This window comes from Excalfactoria chinensis, chromosome 13 (assembly GCF_039878825.1).
Source record: "Excalfactoria chinensis isolate bCotChi1 chromosome 13, bCotChi1.hap2, whole genome shotgun sequence".
Classification (NCBI taxonomy): domain Eukaryota; kingdom Metazoa; phylum Chordata; class Aves; order Galliformes; family Phasianidae; genus Excalfactoria; species Excalfactoria chinensis.
In genome coordinates this window covers 9959653-9987322 of record NC_092837.1, presented here as the reverse complement: position 1 = coordinate 9987322, position 27670 = coordinate 9959653, and the positions used below count along the sequence as shown (strand labels likewise).

The 27670-nt window shown below is 35.6% G+C and overlaps 1 protein-coding gene across 6 annotated transcripts in view; it reads right to left on the bottom strand.

Annotated features, from left to right (window-relative positions):
- The window catches only part of GABRB2 (gamma-aminobutyric acid type A receptor subunit beta2), a 116487-nt gene that overhangs the window by 44172 nt on the left and 44645 nt on the right, over nt 1–27670 (bottom strand). For all 6 annotated transcript variants that reach the window (XM_072348660.1, XM_072348662.1, XM_072348659.1 and 3 more), the window contains 2 exons: nt 24317–24537; nt 5672–5754 (listed from right to left, as the gene is read on the bottom strand). In XM_072348660.1, the coding sequence (XP_072204761.1) occupies nt 5672–5754; nt 24317–24537 (304 nt within the window). The remainder of the gene's footprint in view (nt 1–5671; nt 5755–24316; nt 24538–27670) is intronic.

Sequence of the window (27670 nt, the reverse complement as noted above, 5' to 3'; positions counted from 1 at the left end):
AAAATGCTTTAGAAGTTTTAGAAACATTTGCATTTTGCCACTTAATTTTTATGATTCTGTATATTTTCTACATTTATCTGTGGAATGATGTAAAAATGAGCTTCAAGCTATGAATTTCTTTGTGGAAAACTACATTGCCTATATTGTTGTTGCTGATAAGTATAGGTAGGATATTGCTTTTCAAATTTAACTCCAGATTGCTTCAAAACATTAAGAAGCTGGTACAGAATTTCTATATCACTCTTTGCTCATTTGGTAACTATACACCCCCTCATTTTTGATATGAGAGCTTCCAAGACGTAGACTGCTTTAAGGATGTTCTAAGAAGAAAATAAGACATAGCATTTCCTTATAGAGTAACCATAATGTAATAGGAAAAATACCCCTGTGATGTTACTTGAATCCCTGTCTGAAAAGCCTGACTAAAGTCCCCAGTGGTTGTTATTCACACCCAGTTATCAAAACACTGCAAAGAACAGCTCACTTGCATAGAACCTGCTCTGGTCATATGCACTGATGGTTAGCCTAAACTTCCTTCCCCTCTTCATACTAGTCAGAAAGATCATGTACTACTTTTGTTGGTGCTTTTTTTTAGCCCCTACTGAATAACTCCAGCTCCACACTGGAGACACAGATTACCTTAACACTGCCAGTATGCATTACACCATTAGAATTAAACCTCTTTTATTCTTTTCTTGATATCTTGATGTGAAATTACTATGGACAAATAAAGGCTGTACTACCTTGTCCCAAGGAATCCACATTACAATCCAAATTAAGACATTACAACATCTCAAAGTATAGATGATAACCAAGAATGAAAAAATGGTGCACTTTGATAATGAGGTCAACTTCCACTCATAGAGGCATGTTATCCTGTACAATGCCTGCTATGTAAAAAAATACTTACCTGATGGGACAAAGGGGACATGCCAAGTTTGATAAATGAAAAGAATAATAAATAATAAATATCAGATTCTGATATTCAGTGGCCCAAGCATCATGCATTCAGCTTTCTACTTACCATGTAAATACTGGAAGTGACACATCCCCTTGGTAGCCTCCCCTGCTGACCATCTTGTTCCCTCAGGAACACCAGATCCTCTTGCTCAGCATCAGGCACATCCACCTCTAACCCAAAAGACGTTGCCTGGTCGACTCCTGGAGTTCTACCCTTTGTCTCATGTGGCCTGATTATAGCTTTGATTGATGGCCAGAGCAGCCATCTGCAATGTACTTCAACAAGCAGCATCTTTAATTTCTTTTCAGTGCCTTGAACGTGCTTATAAGGTCACCTTCAGCACACAAAAATGAGTTCTGTATTTTTTTTTGTTATGAGCTTTCAGAGAGTCTGATTAGAAAGTGTCTGACACTGAGCTACACAGCCATTGTGAGCAATGATATTCTTTCACCATGGTTCTCCCTGTCTTTTTCTAGATTGTTACGCGATGGAAGTTTATAATGGATTTGATTCAGGATGCTTCTGTGGCATTTCTGCCATCATTCTGAAAAAAAAATATTCAACCTGAAAGGTATTTCTGATCAAAATATCCCTGGCTGTTAAATAAATGTCTCCAAAACAACAGTTCTTCATTCATCACCAAAACAGTCCTCTTCCCCACCTCCTCTATTTGTTGTTCTAATGCCGCCATTTTTCCTGATTTCAAGCACCCCGTTTGATTTGGTTTCAGACAGTAGGCCTTGAATACATTTCTTTTAACTTCACATCTTTAACACACTACGGAAAATGTTTCTGAGAACACATTTCTAAGAAGAAACTCAGTGTGTTCTTGTTTATTTGAAAGCAATAAAGAAACACAAAATATCACTGTCGCGCAGCAGGTATATTCTGAATTATACTCCAATATAATATAAATATAGCTGTGCCAAAAAAAAAAAAAAAAAAAGAACTTTAATGTCTCTGTATGTCACTATGTAATTAAAACTGACAGAAGTCCAAATTTACCAGATGATTCTAGAATAATTACATTTGAAAACATTCAAATCACAATAATTTCTCTCTGTAACGCTAGAGAAGGTGCAACATGATATTTTATTTACATTTATGAATACAAGCCAGTATTCTGCAAACTTCCTAGTACTTCTTTTTGCCTTTTAGCTCCCTCTAGTCCTTTAACCAATTTGTAAGAAATTCCTTTTACAACTTCAAAAAAGCAGAAGATAGCAGAGAAAATTTTTCACGAGCATCACCAGAAACTCAACTAACCTTCAAACAACAACAGCTAAGACAGGAAGCAAAAAGGAGAGTATTTTACTGAGCAAAGTCAATATACAAGCAATAAAGAACAAGATCTCTGCTCTGCTGTCTCCAAGTAGGGAATCTCAGAAATGAACACAGAGGAAAGTTTTTTTCCTTCTGGTATTATAACCTTGCAACTTAGTGTGTAAGGAAATAAGAAAATAAAGGAAGTATGGATAGATTACACCACCATAAAAAGACACTGTAGAAGTTTAGAAGTGTATTAGGGAAACCAAACATTCTATGCATTTCTGCCCCCTTTACATGTGAGCAAAGCAAAAAACGATCACAGGAAAACAAACTACCTTTACATTTAAAAAATTAAATAAATTGGATTCCAGCTCTCAAAAGTGATACTCTCTGAACCAATAAAGAATATCCTCTCATGTTTTCAGCATCTAGTCTCAATACTACAGCAGGTGAAGTTGTGCCATAATTTCTAACTTCAAAATTATTCTCAACCTATGGAAATGTAGATTAACAAAAATTGATACTATTCCCATATTTCAGTAACTACAACCACAAATAGAAAAAAAGTAATGCAGGCACCTAAAAAGAAGCTAGACAACCGGTATCAATAATAGGGTATAGGGAAAAGGGGAAGAATGGAAGGGCATTAGAGACATTAATAAGCATGGAAATGGTATAAAAATCTATTATGGCTTAACTCCAAATGGATTTGAGCCAGATCCTTACTGCACTTCCAATCAAAGTACAGCTAACCCATACTTTATCAAAATGTTTGATATGGGTCTATATGCAAGAAGACAATTAGGAAAGACTGATAAATAGCATGTAAAAAAATGTACTGCACTGAAAAAATAGCTAATGCTCAGTATAGAGAATGATTGTAAGGTAAATTTTTGTGTTATCATTAATATATCTTAGTATTTCTGCGTGAACAAAATTTGAATGAAAACAAGACCTGCAAGCACCGCTCAGACGAAAAATAGGAAGTACTGGATAATATTGAGGTCTGTAGCTAAATTAAGAATGCTGATTTATGTGAAGAGTGTTATAAAATACTCAGCCATGTGCCCTTGAGATATGTAAAAATGTTTCTCCCAAGGGCTAGATCCCACTGCTGGACGATGGATGAGGAAGGGAACACTTACTGCAATGTTCCAGGAAATTCTAGCATCTACAGAAGTTATGCAGTTATAAAAAAAGGCAAAAGTGGCTCTTGGACCACATGAATGACAAAGGGCAGAGTAAATGCCATAATACAATAGAGACTTAATTTAGAATATGGTTTGTGGTACTTGTTATTCCTAAAGAAGAACAAACTACAGCATCTGCAGAAACTAATATTTGCTAATTCTGCTTTTCTTTTAACATGAAATCACAGAATGCTCTTATATAAGAAAGCTAAAACAGACTGAGATTTGCACATCTTATGATATGAAGCTTATGCAGTGACCACTTTCTTTACATATATTGTAACAGCTACAGCAGGGCTGAGGAAGACATTTACTTTAAAATAAAATAATAATTAAAAAAAAAAAAAAAGACAGCTGACACAAGCAGCAGATATAATTTTATGCCTTCCTGGCATGGAATTTAGAGTCTTTCTAACCATCAGCAGTGGTGAAAGAAGTGGTGAAAGAAGTGTCCAACAGAACCAGCAGGCCAACAAAATAAGCTACTTTCAGCACAGAGATTATGGAGATTAATCAGTGATTATGACTTGAGTATCTGCATAAAATGACTCAAAGTCACTTTCAGTCTTATTTACTCTACCTACCAACTACCGTTTTCTCTAAAGCAATTCATAAAGATTATACAGATTTTTACCTGGACAGAGTGACATATATAAAGAGTAATAATTTTCTAAAGCAGCATGAAATTCTTTAAAAGTGCAGTTCAAGTACTACTTCTATCCACATTCTTTAATGACCTTTATTACTGCAATGAAAGGCAAGCCAGCTAAACACAGTATCCTGTTTTAAATCCACTTTACTGCTGTAATGCTACAAATGAGTTAAGAGATAGAGCCACAGAGAAGCTTTCCCATAAGCATCCTAATGGCTATGGGAAATTAAACATCCTCCCTTTCAATGATATCATGAATGCTGTACATTTCATACCAAGCGCAACAATTTCAAGCATCTCTGTGAACCTAAATACAGTTGTATGAGCATAAAATTCCCTCACATGCTATCAGCGTAAAAGGCTGATTTTTAAAGGCTGCAAGTATGGAATTCCAAATCAAACGTATGGAATCCCAAATCAAATGCCATTAATATAAATGATACAATCAACCTCAAATAAAACCAAAGACTTTATCCCTTCCCAAAAGAGCAAAGTCCATCACATTTGATGTTTGTGTGTTTCAGTCTAAAGAAGGGATGAACTTTAATGATAAAGACTCATTTTGCTTACTAGATGAATGTAATTTAAACAGCCATGTCACAAATGCAGTTCAGGAAGAGCTTCTAATACACTTTTAAATTACATTAAATGAATGAAAACTAGACCTGAGTTTAAATCATATTCTCAATTGCTTTCTAGATCAGTAAAAAGAAGATCAACCATACCAAACTCTTACCAGACTGCTACCCAAGCTACAATCACTTTGTTCACACATACACACAGAAGTCCCATACAATCTTTTAAAATACATATGGTATTTTTAAAATACAATTTTGTGGACTGTATCTTAATGCCATTACTCTTCACATGTGTGCCCCATTCAACTTAATAGGCTCCATATCTGTTACATACGGTTCCTCTGAAAAAGGACATGTATCTTATTTAGTATCAAGCATTGCGTGTTGACAACACTGTCTTTACATAAATGAACATGAATTGTATTGATTTGATGTACTTAAGAGTACATTTTAGATTCAGTGAAAAGAGATTTGAAATTCTATTTCACAACACAAGTTTTATCTACATGGATATCTTGATAGGGAAACCAACTATTAAATCGGGATATATAAGAAGCTGTAATGCATGCACTGAAAGCTTAAGCGCAGAGAGAGGTTAGAAAAACAAACAAATCATAACACACCTATTGAAAAGACAAACCTAACCTTTTGCCATCATTTATAAATGGAACCAAGCTGCTACATAGTTCAGCTGCAAGGGAGGATAAAGAACTGATAATAATCCTCATGCTCCTCACATGAACTCCAACAAGGCATTTGAATGAGACTTCTAAAGCTGAAAATTGTCCATCAAAGCAGAATAACTTTTGCTAATCCTTGTGCCACAAATTACTAATCCATCTGGAAAGCTTTTTTTTTTTTTTTTTTTTTGCATGTGTTTACAAGGATCGAAATGTCATCAGACAGAGAGACAACTAGGTTAGTAGCATATAAAATAAATAAATAAATATATAAATAAACGCAAATAAAAATGTCTGAAGCAGTTGACCACAGAATAAGTAGGATTTGCAGAAGTACTTACAGCTCTCAATCTCCAGCGTGCAGTTCTGTTCATCCAGCGGATATCTCCGTAGGTCCATCATACAAGCAGCTGTTGTTGTAATTCTAGGAAGGAAAAAGAAGAGCTTGTTAATGCGCCTCATTTCAATCTTTCTTTGACTGCACACAGCTGAAAGAACAAAATATATTTCTATGGGCATTTGCCTATTTTTACTAAAATACTGTGTATGCTGGCTACTTTTAACTAATACTGTTCCAAAAAGGTTATGCCACACTCTGGTGGGCAAGCAGACAAGAGTATCCTTCATTCATATTATCACAGTGCTGCAAATGTCTATAATCAGCAGTTGGTTTATCCTGAAAAAAAATCACCATGAATCTGGATAGTATTAGTTCTTCCATTTTATACTGAAGAAGCCAAAAAAAAAAAATGAAGTCTTAAAGAAAGGCAATGAAAGAAATCTGAGGATGAACAAAGAAAGATGCGTACTTCATATCCTGAATTAACACTCAAATCCCTTCATATGAGACTTAATTATTCTTTCCTATTTTACACAGGGCTTTGCAAATTAACCACTACTTTATTTTCACATTAACAAGCAAACATTGTCAGGAATGTTTTCATCAAAGGTTTAGACAACATCTGTGCCTCAGCACCAAAACTTACCATGGGACAAGCAACTCCCTTAGATGAGGAGACAAACACCTGTACCATCAGTAAACTTTGCATAGATGGATCTAACACAGGCATAATCCCAAGCATAGTAACATGAATAAAATGACAGTGCTCGGCAGCATTTTAGTAACTGTGTATCTGTAAAGGTTCCAAGTGTGTACACAAAAAATCTTTTATTCTCTCCTGAGAATGTGTAATACCTGTAGCAATTAAAAAAAGGGGTTAATATTTGGCATCTGCCAATACTCAGAAGAATTATATCCTGCACATACTCCAAGTGGAGCCAAGAGGGTATCTGGCGCACAAACAGATGTTTCTAGCCTTTCTTCTTTCTCCCTCCATCTGCTAAGATCTCTCCTACACAGATACTAAAGTCTGGCAATTTATACAGCCTTCTCAGAGAAACAAAATTTCATGTTAGATATTTAGATTGTTCAGTAACTGTTCATAAACCTCTTTTACACTTTCCAATTTGACCAAAAGAGACCTTTCACTTGATGGACCTCAGTCTTCCTCCTTAAATACCTACTCTTCTCTGGAAGCAAGGAGTTAAAACTGCTTCAGACAGACAGACTCAAAATTCACTCCATAATGACTTCAAGAATCCTTTCCACAAGGCACCTAACAGTGTTAAAACAATAAATGCTTCTTGTTAGTATCCTTACTGCTGAACCTGACAACATTTTGCTGTTGGAAAAACAATAACAAAGCAGCCCTGTAATTTCTGCAAAGGAAAGAACAAGTATCCTTTGTCTGTCTCTTCCTGAATAGAAGTCTTCCAGCATTTAACAAAAGTGAACTACTGCAGAATACATCTGAGTGTGTAAGTAAGTTCTAAGTGCACAAATGATTCCTGAGAAATACCAACCTGGCTGACTAGTAAGTTCCCTAATACCCCTCTGCAGTTAACACATACTTTCCACTTGAATCTACAAAACCAAGGCCTTCAAAATGAAGGCAACAACACATTTAGTGCTGACCCCAGCAAAGCATTCTTTTATACAAATAGAGGAACCAAGCACTGTCAATTCTAACCTACATTCTATAGGACTTAGGGGTGCAGCAAATATCACAAAAGGGAGCAAAGGCTGCAGCAAGGATAAAAGTTCAGTAAAAGCATGGCAGAGTTTCAATCAAATAAAAACAGTTTACAATAATGTCTTTAATTGAACTCACTTGCTCATTCTTATCTATAATGCAAATCCACTGGAAAAAAATAAGTAAAAGTAAGTCCTTTCCTTTCATCACACCTCCTATTTTTTACCCTGACTTTTTTTTGCCATAGGAAAATAGAAATAGTTACCTTTCATCTTCAAAATTATTTAAGCAACAAAACTGCCTTCAGATAATTATTAATGGCTTGCAATTCATGGTGAATAGCTACACAATACACAATATTACTAATGAAAGGGCACAGAAGAATTACCACCCTTTGAAAGATCTTAAATTTATGACTCACAATCTATACCTTTTTCAGAGGGAAATACAGCAGTTCATTGCAACTAGGGATGCTTGAAGCAGGAATACCACCTCCCACTCAGAGCAGAGCTGTTTTAATGTTCATCAAAGGATTACAAATATTTTTTTACACAGCCTGGACTATCGAAAGAAATATAGATTTTATTTTCTGTATAACGTAACCTTGAGAACAAACAATGCAGAAAGCAAAAGCTTTATAAAAACAACACTGTGACTCAACGCACTGCAGTCATTAGGAATGATAACAGAGTAACAGTGCTCTCATGGAAACACTGTGTGGAATGAAACGCGGTACAGAACTGCCTCATACACTAATTTTTTATCTGCTGTCAGAGAAAAACATTGTGATAGTTCATTTTTTGATCCTTAATGATGCAAACCAGCCTTCAGGGCAAAGAAATCTGCACCCCAAATATCTTGTAGAGAAAGTGAAGTTGCTGTCAGTCACAGCAATCACAGTCAATCACAATAATTCAGGCTATTATTACTCCAAAGAAAACTGAAAATTTGCCCTTATCTCAAACCTTGAGGAGGTTCCATGCATCATTCAAGACCCATAAATACAGGCCCTTCTCCTTTCTTTTGGCCTTCAACTTTGGTTGAAAGACTCCTAAAACACTTAGAATTTAAGAGATGAAAAAAAGGTATACTGTCCTGGTAGTGCTAATACCTCTTTTTTCAATACTACATAAGGATTTTTTTTTTTTTCCAGAATCTAAATGATTTTGTCCTTCCTCTAAGTTCAAGTGTGATTTGAGAAATCAGAATAGCAACTTAAATAGTTTTGACATCAGTGCAGAATAAAGAACATCACTGAGAGACAAGACCACCGTGCTACTGATATGTGGAGACGGACAGAACCCAAATTCCTGTTGGAGCTGCAGTGGCTCTGCAAAGCCATGGGGAATAAGAAGCAGCAGAAATGTACCGCTGCCCTGGAAGGAAGCAGCTCTGATCTATTACAGACAGAGCAGAAATGATGAGTAGGAGGGTGACAATTTCAGATAGCTCCTCTGAGCAGAGCTGTAGTATGAGAATCACATAATACACTCTGTGCTCCAGCACCGACAGATTGTGACCCTACAGTGAAAAAGACAAAGCTGAAACCTGGGAAAATACAAGGATTAATTCTTCCTTCAAATGTATGCACACACATTCTGTCAAAGACATTGTGAGATTCTGCTTCTGATCTTAAGGCAGAATCTGATTCTCCATTAACGGCTTCAGGACCAATACAAGGAGCTTGCAAGGAAACCATGCTCCTTAACAGACTGTGACTCTTTATCATGGACTTCATCACAGAGTTCTGTGCACACTGACTGGGAATTGCTATCTGTTTCTCTCAGAATCAGTTCCTGAAGCCATGTACTGCAGCAACACCCACTGATCACCTCAGCTTCTCGGAAGCAGCCCTGCTGTGTGACAGTTGGAAGCTCTGGCAGCAGCAGCAAGCACACCCCGTTTCAACTACGTGGCAATCTGGGAAAAAATGTAATGCAATAAATCATTCTCCTGAACAGCAGTATTGGATTTAAACATGTTTCAAGGCTGTTAGAAACACTAACAGAGCTTATTTTAAATTACAACACATTTATTGCTAGTTCCAGAGTTTACAGAATTTTTCTTTTGCTTATTCACATAAGATATAACATGATCATAGATTGTTGGCTTTCACAACAGATTAACAAGCAATATTTCTACATGTCCATTGTTAAAGCTAAACATTCTGCTACTGACTGCTATGATCTTTCAGTTTCAAGTTGTTCACAGAGTTTCTTGATGTGCTTTAATGTAAAGAAAAAATAAACAAATGTAGAAATAGTTTGATTGTTGTCAATAGCTTAGTTTGAAAAGAAATTATATACTCAGTTTATACATAATCTATAATATACAGTCTTCTAATGTCTTATCAAAATGTCATATTTCAACGTAAGCTCCAACTTTTCTTGCCTTTCTTTCTCATTTTGGGACTACCTACCTAAGGACATTTAAATATTCTCTTTATTTCCTGCTCAACACTTACACATGTAAACAGTCCATGAAAGAGCACTTGTTAAAGCTAGAAGACAACACTAAATATACGATGCTAAAACTTTTTCTAAAGGTAATAGAAGACAGGGAAGAATGACTGGAGCTGACAGTACACAGGGAGTTGGAGAACATACAGAACCTTTGACATCTACATTTTGTTTTTCAGATTGTTGATTAAAAAAGCACACAAGATTTCCCAGAGCAAACTTAATATATATGCCTGTGATCCTTCTTTCTCAGTTTTATTTTCTCTGATGAAGGATGGGCTGTTGTTCTATCTGAATGTCAGCTCAAAAGACTCATGGAAACCTGGAGAACTTGGCTGTAGTTTTGTAGTAAAAGCACTGTGGTTCTGAAGGACCAGATGTTTGCTGTATATCGGTGTGCAGTGATGTCTAGTTTTCTTCCATCTCTTTTCCCACACAGCTTTTAAATGTTTTTTAAATTAGATATCATTGCCTGCTATCCTATCACTAAATCCAAAACTCAGATGCAACATTAAGTTCATAATTCAAATCCTTGCAAAAGAAACACAACAGAAAAATCTTCTGGTACAATAACCTCAACCTCCCCGTGAAATACTACAAGCTCCTCTAGAAGATAACACCAATGGAACAGAATGAAACAGATACACCAGAAGAACTAGGAGGCGCACTTCAGAATTTCAATATTTTATCACTGGGAAACGCATCTTTGTCTCTCAGCATTCACTTCATTTCTCCCTTTTAAAGAAATAATGAATAAATAAAGGGAAGATCCCTAAAAAAAAACAAAAATATAGAACTTACAGAACATTGAGGCAACATGAGTGTGGTGACTGAGTCAGTCTGCAAAAGAAACAGCCTTGGAAAAAAGAGCCAGTCCATCTCCTCTATTTTACCTGTTTATAATGTTTCTGCTATATGCCTAACACTAGAAAACTGAAAGTTCTACTTCCAAACATTTTGCAAAATATGTTTGTTATCCCAGTAGGAACGACAAGATGTCCACTTCACTGAGACAACAGCAGCACTGCAATTAAAACTGCGTTAATTGCAGCTTTTTTTTTTTCTTAAAAATTTACACTGCTTCCACAAGTAATTCTGCACACAAGAAATAAATCCCATGCACAAAATATCTCTGAACAGGTTGCGTCATTTTCAGAAGGAAAAAACCTATCATTCTTCAAAAATTCTAGGAGAAAAATGGTTCAATGTGTTTCAGAATGTGTGGAACACCTTCACCACAAACTTTCCTAACTCTTGCTTTTCATTTTTCTTCAATAAATCCAACTTCATATTAGGGTATGAAAAGTATAAAATGCATTACAATCTCTTTAAAAATAGTTTAGAGTTTTGAAATTATGAATTGGAAGTGAGCTAGAGCTTTCTCATGAGCTACAAGGATTTGGGGTCTCACTCTCACTGCCTAACTGGTAAGTCTGTTCTAACCAGTATGCTGAACTTTATGCATACCCTACATTATCATTTTTTCTTCCTGGATGATAAAGATACAATGCTTAATTAGATAATTGAAAAGCTAAAAGAAAGTCATCAAAGTTCCCTTCATCAAAGTCTTGTTTCCCTCAGGAATTGTGTCTATATTTGGAATCACTCCTTATTAACAAGTGTGCAACTTCTCCTTTCCATCCCAGAAATGTCAACAGAAGCCAATCTCCAACTGGTGCTGGGCACAGCTGCTCACGGAACCTTCCTGCAAGGCAGATGGGGCTGGTGCTGACACAATCTACAGCTCCTTCCTCAGTTAGTGATGATCTCACAAAGAAATTGGATTTATTTATTCTCCATTTTCTTAATTTACAATTAATTCAGCAAAACTCTTTCACAAAATATCACCAACAGTATTACTACCTACTTGCCTATTCAGAAAAACATTTAAGTGGATGATCTGACAATAAGGCGTTTTCAGAACTGTGGAGAAGGAAATTTTTACTCAACTTAAAAATTAATGTGAAAGTCAAAACAACCTTCAGCAAAAAAGGCAAAAGCTGAATTACAGCTTCAGCTTATTTAGTAATTCTTATAGAAGAAGCAAGATAAGAGCCCAAAGTGCCTTATTCCTCTGGCTTTTGTGAGTCAGAATAAGAAAACTCACTTTCCACAGGGAAATGTCAATAGTAATATTAAATTTATGTGGATTCTCCATAAGCAGAATTACCGTCAGATCCAAAAAGGGAAAAATAAGTCAGTTAAAAAAAAATAATCTATAATGCAGACTTGAAATTATCGTTTTTCTTTCAAGAGCCTTTAAAGCCAAGCAGTGACCTGTAAAATTCTAACCCTCAGAAAATTTGAAGACAAAAGTAAAACAAAGTCTCCCTGAGCTGAAGCGGGACTGGTACTTCAAAAGCAATCAAACCAGAAGACAGTTAACTGTCAGAATTAAGGCAAACTCTGAAAAGTGCTAGAGAATAACAGACACAGATTAATCCTTGTTAAATCAATTATGATTAGAAAAATTCAACCACACAGACTGGAACAAGAGGAGAGCTGCAGTGCTTCCCTACATGACTGTTAGGCCAGTTCTTTCTACATTTTTTCCTCAATAAATAACTCACTAGGTATCTATATGATTTTAGATTCAAAAACAACAAAAAAACACCGCTCCCAAACATATCATTTTTCTTCTCTTCTTAACCCTGATCTAACAGATCTACAACATTGCTATGAGTGAAGTCTTAAATGACCTTGTTTTCATTTACTCTTCTCTCTATAATCAGCCCAGTATTCCCTAAAACAAACAATTCAATCCACTGCAACGGAGCTGCCTCCTCACCTAGTGCAGCTTTAACAACTGCATGCCCACAGTTCTCTCATAGAGCCCTTTACCTCTATTAGGACAGCATCTTTCCTTTTCTATCTGAGAAAAGTTACTCACTGTCAAAAGCTTCTAAGCAATCTGAAATAGAATTCCTTCTTTGCAGTGAATATTGAAGGCACAAGCAGCAGCTAAGCACATCAGAAAGACTTTCACATAGATGTAACTGAACTCTCAGTCTTTGCTTCCCTTCTAAATCTTAACCCAATGCAGCCAGCAAAAAATTTGGAATGAGAAACTTCCCAGATTTGTACTACCAGGAATCAAGCTGATTAAACCGACTGTATTCATTCAATAGATCAAACCAAACGTCCTTGTAATTGACTATTATCATAAGATCAACATCTCCTGCTTTGCAAATAAACATTTCAGCCTTGCTCTGGAATTTAGGGAACAATAAGAGGCACTCGTCCAGAAATATAATTCCATCCTACTGACATCCTTTCAAATCTCACTATAATATTAACTTTCAATAAAGAGAAAGAAAGAAAGAAAGAATGCAAGCAAGTAACAGGGATGATCTGAAAGTCTCAAAATATCCTATATACTGCCCTCAGATTTCAGGCCTGTAACACTAGGAGACGTAAACAACGCTGTTATCTAGATATAGCACAGTGATACAAAGTTATCATTTCACTTCCAATTTTACTGAGTGACTAAGATTTGTAATCAGCAGACACTAAGATTTCACCACTACCGCTGCTGCAATAAGATACTCAACACTAAACTACTTTATTGTATTTATTTCTTTTTGAAAGCTGTGATGTCAGCACATCATCAACACTTCCTAGAACCATATCACTGGCCACATTCCACAGCCAGTTTTCAAAACCATCAACGCATGCATTGGAAGTGTATGTAAAGCAGTACTGATGGCCTACTTTGAGGCATTAGAGTGGTATAACTGCCATAATACATAGTAAGCTGGACTGTCTCATAGAATTAAATGGGGCACAGTGAAATTACAAGCTCGGGGGGAGGATCTCATGGCTCTTTCTGAAGCCACTGTCATGTCCATAGACTAGTTATTACTGAACAGATTGAGTTTATCATTCTGAGTTTCCATGTGAAAAAGCTGTTCCCTATTAAAGGCAGTAATTTAAAGTATTAGAATCCCTCCTTTTTTTTTTTTTTTTTTTAAAAATGAAAAAATAGGAAAAAAAACCCAAACCATACCCCTATAATAAAATGTGTTTTTAATACCAATGTCAATTATGCACCATATAGCAATTACACCACATTCATCAACTTGCAGGAATAGATATAGGAAAGATTTATAGACCAAAGTACCCTAAAATACTTTTTAGGCATCAGTTGCTGAAACCTCACAAAACTGCAAAGGGATGGGCTAAAGGCCTTCCTAAGGCACAGTGAATTCTTCGAGTGACACAATGCCATTAATATTTAACAGTCACATTCTTCAGACCAATGCAGTTATTCACAGGACACTTCCTGCTATATTTCTCTTGCTCTTTACTTCCCATAGGAACCATTCATCACCTAACGTGCTTGCCACTGTCTGAAGAAGGAGGTTGATACTGCACAGCTAAGTGCATGGGAGGCATTATCATCAAATAAAGAAGGACAAGAAGCTATCCTGTTAATTGGGTTGGAAGCACTTGGTTTTAATTCAGTGTTGTTTAATCTTAGAAGAAATGTTTTGGTTGTATTAATAAAGACAGGTCATTTATTATGGAGAGCATAAATCTGTTTAATATTCTTAAAACATGGATTATTTAACAATTGGTGATTCAGTGGTCATATTTATTCTTCCAATTTACTTCGGCAGACATTCATATATATATGATATGATACTCTGCTTGGCATATATGCCTAGTTGAATCATTTACTCGTTTACAGATATGAGAGAGGGCTGGATTTTAACACTTCATGCATTACCAATGTATTATTTCAACTTCCCCTGTAAAATGAATTTTATTTTCTATGCTGTGTGCTTTTTTAATTTAGTTTAGAGAACATGTTCCTTTCTACTTTTCATGTACCTTACTTGTAGCTTGACTATTCACAAGACCTTTTCTTCAAAGGAAACTTACAACTAGTTCACAACTTAGGTACATGAGCAGTCCATTTAAAAATATCAGTCATACTTGAGTACACTAAATATACATTTTACAGGGAAAAAGAGACTCATCTGAAGTGAGCTGGACCTGTTCTGAAGCCATTCCATATATGCAAGGACCCTTTTAAAGTGGACATTGTGCTGTAGGGAGTACTCTACTTTTTTATTTGTTTATTATTTTTAATACTATCTCTAGAATAACTTCTGATGTTTAATTAAAGTCTTTTACTCATAAATGATAGGACACCACTTGCTGAAACTCAGTAAATCAAATTCACAGCAATGACCATTATCTCAGGAAGACATTTACTTGATTAAATGCTCAAGTGCTTTTAGGTGAATGAAAGCACTGGCACAAGCCTGCAAGGTGAAAGCATCATTTGCAAAGCACATTCAGCAGACTCGGAGGCAGAGTAGTGAGTCCAAGCCTCTCATGTCTACTTTCACAAATTCTTAGTCATTTCTGAGCTCAGACATTGAAATAACGGCCGTCCAGACATAGGCCTTTGGAACAATGTAGGTATCTTTTCACCAACTCAGTCTGTTTGACAGGCTTTAAAGCAAGAATTTTCCAGCAACAAAATAAATACGTTCCAGGATTCACATTTACAAAGCAGTAATTTCAAAACTCAAAGAGTTAAAGTATGCTCTCCAGTGTCAGATCCGGTGTTTATCAGAGGACTCTCCACTGCACGTGGTTTTCAGATGTTATGTTTCAATTCATTATAAATGCCAGCATGTCAACACTGGTGTTTGATACAATATGATGGTAATACGACATGACAGTTTGCATCAACTACTGGGATAGAACATTTTAATTTTCTTGGTGTACAAGGATAATAATAGTTCGCATCAATCCCAGTGTGAGGCATAATACTTACTGGAAAGATATCTGGAGAGACTTTTTTTTTAAATAATTGTCCAACAGAAAGCCATAGCATGGATGTAGACTTCAAGTAAGCACTGCTTGCAAGATGGAGACAGTAGGAGACAATTGCTACACAATGAACCAATAAACATGTTTCTCCACTGAGAAAAGTGGTAAGGCACATGAAAATGATCCTTGCCACATCATGAGCAAGTGAGATAGATACGTACAGGCCAGCCCCAGCTTTCTTCTCAAACTTTTTCATTTCACAATACATGCTCCCATCTAATTAAGTGTTGCATAGGGAGAAATATCCAGAAGCTTTTCATTCGTTCTACCACAAGACTTCAGAATTTCACTTAGAAATTTTCTTTCAGATATTGCACACAAGGACTAGAATTCATCACTAATGTAACACTACTTATGATAATTTAAACTACAGCTTCTGACTCAGCAAAACATCTTTTATCGGTGGTAAGTCTCACTGCAAAACACAGATCAGATTTAGCAAATAATAACAACGCTTTAATAAGTTTACTGTTAAGGTTAAATGCCTTTTCCCAGTGTTTTTCAAAGTTGAAAAATAAGAAGTGTATTCATAAGCATCTTGAAGAAGATTCAGAACACTAAAACAGATGAAACCAGTGAAGAACAAACCTAACAAATGTTTGAACACAGGAAAGTCTACTTTTTCAGAAAAAGAAGTAACAACCTGATGTATAATGTGGTCATGACATATATATATGGCATCAATGAAGAAAAAAGTGTTAAGGAGTGAACTTAATCAGTTGTGCCTTAATTGTTATCTATCATGCTATTTCTAACAAACCATAAGAATTAATAAACATAAGAGTAAGAATGAAAACCAGAACAACATGTAAGTTGTTATTTTCTATCATCTGTCAAATGCAAGTCATGCTTGATGTCTAGTAGTTCAAAGAAGTATTTAAAGTGAACCTGAAATATCTGTAAATCTTGGGTTGTTTAGCCAGAGATGTCTGTGAATCTTTGGAATACACAAAGAATGACACAGTTACCCAAATAAAACAGGCACTGCAAGGTTCACATGAAGGAATGAAGATGAAAATCCAGTGCTCGTGGTTGTTAATTCCTTGAAGGTTTATAGCAAAGCTTGGCACAGGTGTGCTTAAAACAAGAAGGCATATATTCAAATTCTGCCTCTTAGCAACAGAATATTATCTTAGTACTTGATTTAAAAGACAGGTGATGAATCACAAATCTTCATAAATAAGGAGATGGCAATACACCCTCTTTGCATGGTGTAAATGTCGTGAGAGAAAGAGATAGAAAGCAGACACATAGCTAAGCCACTACCATCTGCACAATTAATATATGTTCTAAGCAGCAAGAGCGTAGGAGGAAAACACATCATCACTTATGACTATGCAGTCATTAGCCAAGATGCTGATCTTCATAAAGAAAACGAATTAAAAACTCACCATTTACTGTGGCTGTCACAGTGGCTCCATAAAGAAAAGAAACAATGGCCCCACTGGATTTGGGTGAAAACCGTGCATTTTGAAGTGGTTGTCAGTAAGCGTAAGCATGACATCAAGATAAATTGGTAATTTAATGCTGCTAATCTAAGGCAATAACTGCTCCCTCCCCCTCCTTCAAGGGCTTTTTACTAGGAGGAAGAAAACAGAGCACATGGTGTATTTCAGAGGAAAACAATGACTACGGAATAAGCAAGGTCTGTAACTTGATGAAAAATTGACCATGAAAATACAACTGGCTTTCCTAAAAGTTTAGATTACATAGAGTTTACAATAGGAAATTACTGAACAGAAAGTCTGGCTAAGCATGCATACATGGGGCAAACAGCAAAGCACATTAAGGAAAGTCAGAAGGGGAGATGACAATGCTCTTTAAGAAAAGAAATGCGAAGAGAGCTTTGCTAGTACTAATAATACGATCAACTAGAAACGGGGCAGAGCCACTCATGTTGTCACTCTGCTGTCAGCCACAGATGTATATTTACCCACCCTATTTATTTTCATTTGAATACAGTATTAAAAATTATATAAAAGAAAAGCCCAGACATTACACAGGGACAGAAAGGAGGCCCCTCTCCATTCGCCTTCAGCCTCTTTGCTAACACAGACATTTCTGCCTACACTGAGAGATATTTGTTTATCTAAATGAGAAGTCTGCCAGGTTTCTGGCTACTAGATGGCTTCAAGACAGACCTCTTTTTTGGTAAATGAAGGCAACAACGCAGAGCTGACACCTTAATCTCTTAACAGATATCATACTTTTGAGATGGAGTACAAAAGATTATTTCTTAAACTAAATCCAAGCTATCAGCTTATTTTAAACAACACTTTGAACATCGTATTTTCCATGGCCAGTGAGAACTTCTGAGCAACTATAATGAATAAGACCTTCTGCTTATTCCTTCCTGTCAAGATGAATATAAATGCACTCTCATTTCCAGAACTTTTCTCTCAATTGAAATTGAATTAAAAATATGGAATTACCAGAATGTCTCTTTCTTTACCTTATTTCTGCAGATAATTGTGTTTTTCTGTGATGGGTGGAACATTCTGTGATTGAAGCTTGGTATATTTCCACCCTATTTTGCAGACCTGAGAAATTCAGCAATACGGGAGAAATATTTTGAGATATTTGCTCAGGCCCAACCAAGTTTTCTAGGTTTATCATCTCAGCTATTAGTAATTTACCTAGAATAAGACAAAGCACAATATGCAACAATTCCGTTACATTATGAAGCAAAACTAAAAGCCATTCCTGCTATTTCATTTTGCTGGCAAACCTCACAACAACAACAACAACAAAACAAAGAAACAATCAAATCAATGTGAGAAAAAAAATGTATTATCAATGCTTTCTTTCAATCACAAGGCTAAGTCATATTCACCTTTCCCTTTCTGAAGTTACATAATTCAGGCATCCCATCTATTAGTCATGTCACTTTCTAACTGCCTTTTATTGATCTAATATCAATTAATTCCTCTGAATTATTTTCTCAGATTCTGTAATCGCTATAATGAATAATAAAAGTAACAATATTTACTTTCATTCTTGACACTGAACAAACATTACTCTCCATGCCCTTTTTCTTCTGTTCAGTAGGATTTTATTTTCTTGTAGAGGTTGTATTCTCATATTCTCATCAATAATGCTTTTCACCAATAGTTCTATTTTCAGATAAATATTTCCACACCAAAACTTCTTATGTTGAAGGTCTACTGAAGATACTCGAAAATAACTAATGATATCTTTCTTATTCCATCACTTCTTTAAAAACCCAACAGTAAAAAATGCATGGCAGACTGAGAGGGGATGACAGGGGATGACATTTCTGCAGCAATGTTATCACTATGAAAGCATATTTAAATACAATTAAGGATAACTGTAAAAGAATATTTGTGAGTATCATGTGATTTGGAGATCCTCTTCTAGAAAATGCCAACGGACTAAAGATGTACAGCACTACTGAATGTCAGCTGAGATAAAAATGTAATGATCTGTCACACAATTAAAGAATAAGCTTTAGTGCATATAATTTAGTAAATAATAATTTAAAAAAAGCAGAGGAAGAACTTTTAAGTTTCAGTATGTGCCTCCTTGCCTGGGTCCTATTTCCCAGATTGTGCACTCATTGCTATCTCTGCTTTTTTGCATACAGAACCAGATGGAGTAGAGAGAAAGATATTGAGAGATGATGACAAATTAGGAAAAAAAAAAAAAAAAAAAAGCAACAAAAAACAGACAATCTCACACTGAAAGGATGGATCTGAGCAGCAAAGTCTATCAATTATTTACATCCTCTGCTGACTATATAGAACACTCTGTAATCATCGTAATTTTGGCAGTTTATAAGCTCTCTTCAAGTAGTTTTCATTGTTTGAAATTTGTCATATCTTGGTTAAAAAAATAAATAAATTACAAATTAGATTGTGATAAACCTTATGTTCATGGTAAAGTAATGTTACTTTCCAATATAAGCAGAAGCATTTAGAACTTTGGAGTGTCTCTTTGCAGTATCAGACATATTGGCTAGTTAAGTTAAGATACATGGTTAACATCAATTTAAGATTAACAGGTGACTGAAAAAAATATGAAGATAAAATATTGTAAATAATGGTGTCCCTCACAAGCAAAAACACACCAGAACACATGGTGGTTCTTAAATGACATTCTGATCCATGAAAAGGAAATCATCTTGACCTAAGACAAACCGAGTAAGAAGCCAGAAGACCCCACCCAGCATTTATCATTTCAGTCCTAAGGTCCCTTAAATATCTATATACAATACAATTCAGTGCAACAGAATTTAAAACAATTAAAAACTAATTTGCAACAGAAAATTACTTTCTTATATTCTTTCTTCAGAAAGAGAAATCACCACGACAGAACTTAATGGTTTACAGACAAACTACATTTACTAGAGTGTATTTGAACCCCCAAAACCCAAAGGCAAACGGCTGTCATTCCCTGCAATCTTGTACTGAGAACTTGCTACTAACTTTTGCTATTTAAGAGTCCTAAGAAAGCCTGAGAGAGAAGCCTGCAATCCAAAACATTTTGGTCCTAGCCACATTGCATCAGTTTCAGGTAATGTAAATGAAACACCTCAAAAGCAGCTATTCAAACCTGCTTGCTTTTTTCCTGTTCAGATGCTGAAGAGAAAGCACTGTAATATTTTTCAGTATCTTTGGAACACATTTTCAATAAATGCTTTAAATAGGCAACACGAAGTCATGCAACACCTTCTATGGTACAACTGACTTAGTCTAGCAACGGCTGTTATCCTGCAGAAGGCTTTGATAGAAGTAGTTGATTCTCTGCATTAATCTGAAAGTCTTTTAAAAAGGTCATACGCCTTGAAATACCTTTCATTTTTAAAGACAAAATTTGGAACAAATATTTTGAAGTGTCAGATTTTTAAAAGCAGTCTCAACAGAGGCAGCCTTGTTGGCATATTCTATAGTGTGTAATATAATGATCATCCAATTAAGAAATCAGCTGGGAGGATGACACACTCTGGCAAACCATCCCCATGAAGTGCTAAATCTGGGTTTACAGCAGACACATGAGAAGAATTCAGGGACATGAACATTTGCTCTTTTCTATTTCAGAACTAAGAGTTTTTGCAGACCACAAGTCACAGGTATCTATAGGATATAGCTGATGGCCCCTTGAAGCGTCATCCACTACAATGACAGCAATTTCTGAGGGGCCAGGCTTCAGGTCAGATCACTGCAGTAACTGTTAAGGTCCTTTCAGTTCTGACACTGAGCATGCCTGCGTGTAAGTTCTTTCTTAGTGATTTGATCTTGTAGCCTCCATCCAGCCCTGAGACATTTTTCCCATCTGTTCATACAGATGGCACAATCAAGTGAATTTAAAACAACGGTTTTCCAAACTTTCCTGTTTGCTCTCTCCTTAAGTAACATGGATCTAGGCTAATAGAAGCAGCGACTGTTCCAGGGATGCCTACTCAGAAGGAAATATGTGCACAATAAATGGCTACAGCAAACTCCCGCATCTCAGCCTAAAGAGCTAACATAACTAGGGATAAGCAAGGCTTAAAAACACTCTTCTGCAATGTTTACACGTGTCCCTCAAGTCTGGAGAACTTATCTGGAAATACCACAAGAAGAGAATTTCTTGCAACATCCTATTTCTCCGTGTCTAAGCAGGACCGCATACTGTTCCAGGAAAGGCTACCCTCAAGTACACTATGCACATTGAAGGCCAATTGAAATTTACATTTGTGGGAGAATCTAAATATATGTATATAATAGTCCCAAGAGATACAGAAACCACCTGGACTTTTCAATTAAAAAATAACAGCCAGATTTTAGCAGTTGAGGAAATTATTCCTCAGAAACCATATTCACCATTTTGTAAAGCTCTCCGACAAAACAAGATAAAACAGCAGGTGGACAAATGAGCTCTTCTCTTCAAAGGAAAACATTCTGGAAAAAATAATAAAATTAAAACAAACCCACAACCTGGAGACGTAACTTAAGTAAACAAGAACCTCCAGCACTTGCAGCTGCTTAAAACACTTTCCAGAAAAAAAAATATCCATTCGCTTCAGAAGGAGTTTCCAACAACGTCTTATTGTGATATTCATCAAAATGTAAAACAAAAATCATCTATAGAATCACAAGAACAGCTCTGCATAACTAAGAGAAATAGGGGAAACAAGTTCTAATTCTAAACAAGAGACTCATTTTTCTCCCACACACAAGGCCTTAAAGCTTCACTCTAAATGCTTTATGATCCAGTCCCAACTTATGGCATCCATCTCAGAATTGACCAGATTTTAGATTTTGAAAAACATTCTAATGGGAATTCACATATATCTGCATACAGTCTACATATACGTTACATACACACATCTAAATCTATGTACAGCAACTTTAAACTCACATTTAGCATCCATACCATTAGCTGAGGCTCTATCAAAGCATTCTGTAATAAGATATTCATAAAATCTTTCCTAAATAAAATTTTCCGTGGTCAGAATCAAGTATCAGCAAAAACAACTCAATAGAATGCATTACAGAAGAAAAATCAGATAGATTATGTTGCTGTAATTCTCAATTATGTTAATATTTAAATTTCATTTTAAGATTAAGTGTTTGATGACCCTTATTTGTTTTTGGAATGCATCTATGCAGTATCCTCGGAGCAACTTAGACTATTACACGGTTCTTTAGCTGATGGAGATTTCCTTGCTAATAGATTAAATGCCACAGTTTGTCTGTTAGGCAATAAAACTCTGAATTTTTTTCACTTGATTGCAGTGTAATAATCTTGGATAATAGGGCTTTTAATGGAACAGATTCCTGTGACTTAAAGCCTTTTCCCTATTAAGCCTAATTGAATTAATTATTCACATACTAATGATTTAACAGCTATTCATATAAAATAAAAGCAAAAGTCCCCCTTGAATACTTATCCTATACTTAAGATCTAAGTATACTTTTAAGATCTAATAAAGGAACTGAAGTAAAAGATATCTTTGTTTTCTTTTGGATAGGGGAAGCATTTAAAATCCAACTACCCACCCTCCTGCTGTGGATGGAGGTGTTATGAAAAAAAAAATACATCTTCATGCTTTGAGTCCTAAATAGAAGAAAGATCCTTATGACAGTCAACGGTCTCCCTTTTTATTCCAAAAATTGCATCTTTGCCAAAATTGGCTCATTTTGCCAACGTGTTGCTACGTAGGAAAAGTGCAACAGTGATTCTAAGGACAGCGGAGCAGATTTGTATCTATAAAACAGCTACCATCCCAAAGTGCATATCAAGGCTGGCATTTTATAATTCTTCATAATAATGCTTGGCACTTACACAGTGTTTTATGAGATCAAAGCACTTCACAAACTAATTAATTAATCTTCACAACACCCTTGTGAGAAGGTAGGTTTTACTATTCCAGTTTAATAAATGGAACAACTGAGGCAGAGGAATTGTACAGTTTGTTTTGTGCCACAAAGGAAGCCCTGGTCTTCAGTCTGGTGATTAGAAGTAACAGCAGCACTAGTACTATGATGAATTCTCTGGGATCGTCAACTGAACTATTTGCATGAGTAAGGAAAATAGAATCTGGCCCATACTTTATTTAGTTAAAATTACAGACAATTCACTTAAGCAATTTACAGGGAATGAAGAAGCCCAAGTTCCTTTCCTCATATAGGATCAAATTCACTGCAGAAGTGACAGAATACATATGACTGAGCACTGCTCTCCTTTACATCTGAGAAAAAATAATCAACATAAAAGCACCTTTTCCTTGACCTGAGTCACAGGCAGAGTAGAAAAATCTCAGAAATGAGATAAATGTAGTAAAGAAAGTTTTTAGGCTTCATGTCCCCCCCATATTCATATTGTCTCTTTTCCTCAACATGAAAATATCAGACCTTCTAGACTGAAGGTATTTTTGTTTTTTAACCCAGTCAACACTTTCTGCTTTGTTACATAATACTTCATATTAAGTCAGTCATCTTTTGCAGTAATGGGTATAAATCTCCCAAAGGAATTATTTTCTTTATTCCTATGAATGGCTACAAAAAAAGAGATTCTCTCAGTTTTCAAACCTTCACAAGTTCTTTTGTTTATTTCTCCAGTCATTAAGAATGTATTTAATGAGTATACAGCCATACGTTCACAAAACTAGGGTGAAAGACATTTCTGGTCAGAACTTATATCAGCAAAAATCAGAAAGCTGATTTTAATGATAGTAACATTCAAACCAATTGAGCATTTAATCAACATTGTTTATAAAATATAGCATTTAGTTAAAACAACCAATTCAGACATGTACATTTTTCCTTTTTCCCCTTCAATCCTCACTTTATAATTGTTATTTCAGTTCCTTTGAGGAAGCAGTTCTAAAAACAGCTTTTAATCTAGAATGTGTATTTGCAGTAGTATTTATAGTCTTATCTGATCTTAAAACAAGTCTTTTGGAACTGTACTAAAAATAGAAGCTTATCTCCAGTTTTTATATATAAAAAAAAAATCTTTATCCATTCTTGCAATACTTAGGTTGAAATTATTTCTGGAATACCAGCAGTTTTACAGAACATAGCCATACAAAAAACAGCAATAAATAAGGGGGGAAAAAAAAGAAGAAAAAAATAAATAGGTATTAATTTGAAGCCACGATTAAAAGACTAAAAATAAGGAGTCAGAAATGGTTCACACTGACCTTAGACCATACAAGACTGTCCCATCTGGATGCAAGCGGATCATTCTGTTCTTCACAGTGACGCCATGTACAAATGATTTCTTGTCATTCAGGAAATAGGTATCAGGAACCCATAGCTGATCAGCCACTCTATTGTCCAGAGTAAGGTTTAGAGGTATTACGTTATATGACAGCCTCTTATCTCTCCATGCTTGCTGAAAGTACATTGTCAAGGTATAGTCCTGTAGTTATAAAAACAAGGAAAAGATTGTTTACATTAAAATAGACAGCATGCATATATAAACATGCAAATTTAGCTGCTGTGATTTTTCTTGTTTCAGTCTAGCATTTCCACGTGTAAACTGTTTATTGTTAACAAGCTGAAGAGACAGCATATACTGACAGAAATGAGAAAATAGAAAAGATTGATTTTTTTTTGTCTGACTGATGTTGTATTTCAATATTTAAATAAAGAGAGAATAATAGGGAGAAAAAATACTTTCAGATGGTTAACAACCTGCAATTTCTACAGCACTTTACAAGCCTACCAAGCCTAGGAAGTGAACATTCACAGATCTAAATTTTACCTCGTGGTACCACTGTATTCAGCGAGGTAAGATCTCTGGATAAGCCCTTGCATCTCTAAAATTGCAGCTACCCATTCAAATGCTTTTCTAAATTAAAATCTCTTCAGTCTGTTAATTTTCCCCTGGGCACTGAAATCAATGGGAAGTCCCCAGTGTTTCTGTGCTAGAGTCTTATGCTTAATTTTACAGATGAAGTGACTCTGGTTACTTCAATGGGACAATTCAGAGAGCACAATTAAGCATCTAGCTAAATATTTGCAGTATTAGGAGACTGCTGCCTTTCTTAGTCTCATACAGGCCCCTAATAAACAGCACATGGGAGATATTTTCATTTTTAGTGTATTGTGATGATATCATAAACTAATTCCTACCATTGGATAACGGAAAATCATGTAAAATATGAGTATTTTACTGAAAAACTGCAATACTGGTTCTCAATTGTAACCTTAAATTTCATTGTCCCATTAGCATATTTTAAAGGACATGACAAAAACATCCTTATATTTTTATCTTAGCTGGCAAATAAACATTCAAAGGCACCTGTCATAACTGCATTTATGAACATCTTGATCTCATTAAAATAAAGATGGCATAAAGTGTACACAGAATTTCTTACAAAACCAAAAAGTTAAATTATTTTATTATCCCATGTTGCAGTTTTGCAACCCAAACTTTCAGAAGACCTCCAAAAATGCCTTATGTGAAATCACTGAAATACACTTCATGAAAAAAAAGTTTTGCATTTCCAGAAGTTACTTTTCACAGCACAGCCAAACACTTGATAAGTAACAAACCATACAAGAGGTGCAAGAAAATAGTCACTTTCTTTGGTGAATGAGCACACACTGTAACACAGAGGTGGGTCTCAACCCATTCCCAAGCACTCATGATACACCTCTCCCTCCTCTGCTTTTAAAGCACACAGTCCCAAACTACACATCTCAGCAAAGCACCAGCAGTGAAGTGAAGGAAAGCCTCTGTCAATGGCAAATTGAAAAGGAAATCAAAATAGGATTTCTTAATTTATAATATCAATGCCTGAATAACCAGAAACCTGTTTCTTCTCTCTGCACTGATAAAGCACTTCAGACCTAAATCGGTTTGGATATTCCCCTTAAAAAACACACAGCATACCCTTAAAAATGTGTACTAGGTAAGGCCTTTGAAAACTGCACATCAATAGCTCTTTATTCCAGTAGAATTCTCTAAGCAATGACACAGCATCCAGGAGCTAGTTAACCCTGCCTCTTCTGCAGAACACTGTGTTCCGAGATGAATCAGTATATACTTTTTCTGTTGAGATATGTATTCCCATTGCAGAAACACTCTTTTCTATGCATCTTTCCTCTCAGTAGAGAACAAGTACACCAGCTTCAAAACCTCCCTTCGGTTTTCATGGAAGCAAGCAGAAACACGCATTCCTGTTGGGAAGAGTTTTGTTTTTTATTCCTTTCCAATACAAAACCACAGTTTGATCTGCTCCCTGTTTTAATACTGAATGTATTTACCTGTTTAATATTTTAACTTAATCAGTTTTAATGATCTGAGGACCACTCTTTTTTGTTTTTTGTTTTTTTTTTTTCCCCCCACCCCCCTTCAGAAATAGGATTAGAGTCCACTTGCAAGAGCATTCCACCTACACTGGATGAATCTTACTGTTGTGCTCTACTGCACTGCAGTATTTGCTTCATAACTAGATACAAGATGTTCAGTCATATATTGACAGTAGGAAAATGTATTAGACTTCATTATAACAACATATCACAATATCAAATAGCTGGACTGTAACAACCACTTCCCCATCATCCTCGCTATATCACATTTTATTCTTAAAGTATAATCTACATGTATTAATATGTCATATATATGAAACATCCTTCCTTTCTGCACCTCAGTAAAAGAAGAAGAAAGAAGAGAAAAACTAAACACGTGCATAAAAGTGAATAACATAAATCTGCAAATTTGGAGAACTGGTACAGATGAAAGGAATGCCAAGCCATCATGCTGGAGTTCAGGGACTGCATCCTAGAAACAGATCTGGTGTACTGACTAAAAATTATTAGGCATCAAATGGCCCTTAGTTTTCTGACAAGGCTGCAGTGTTTGATGGTCAAATTAAGATAAATAATTTTTATGAAACTTTCCAATTAAAAAAAATAAAATCAAGTTACATATCTCAATGCCTGATAAGCAACAAAAAGACAGCAACTGAAGCACAGACAAGCTTCAATTCATTCCTAAGTAATAAGAGAGATGTCTGTTATCAAAATTCCAGCAAACACAAAAAGATTTTTAGGCACCAATTATTCTTGCACTGTCCCACATCACATTGACATTAAGACCATCCTCACCCTACAGAAATAATAGTAAGTATAAAAGTCAGCTAATTTCACATTAAATGTGGGAATTCTCCTCTATTAAGATGAATAACAAAATAAACAACTCAAAAAGTATCTTGTCCTTATTTTGAATGAATGCAACTGTTATAAGCAGCCAAGTCATCAATGACCTCCAATGATCATAGGGAAGTTAATGCACAGGAAAGCAATACATCTGAAAACTGGTACTCTTACTTATATTTTCTCGTAATACGTATCTTTCTTAATATATACATGTACACACACATATATCCCTTCATCATTAACACCTAGAAAGCCAAAAAACACTTCTTAAAGCCAACACCTTCTTAAGCCAAAAAAAAATGCCTATTTGGGAGTATCACTAGCCAAAAAGATCAGAACACCAGTATTAACTAGATCCATCCCTGGGTCAGTAATTTTCAATTGCA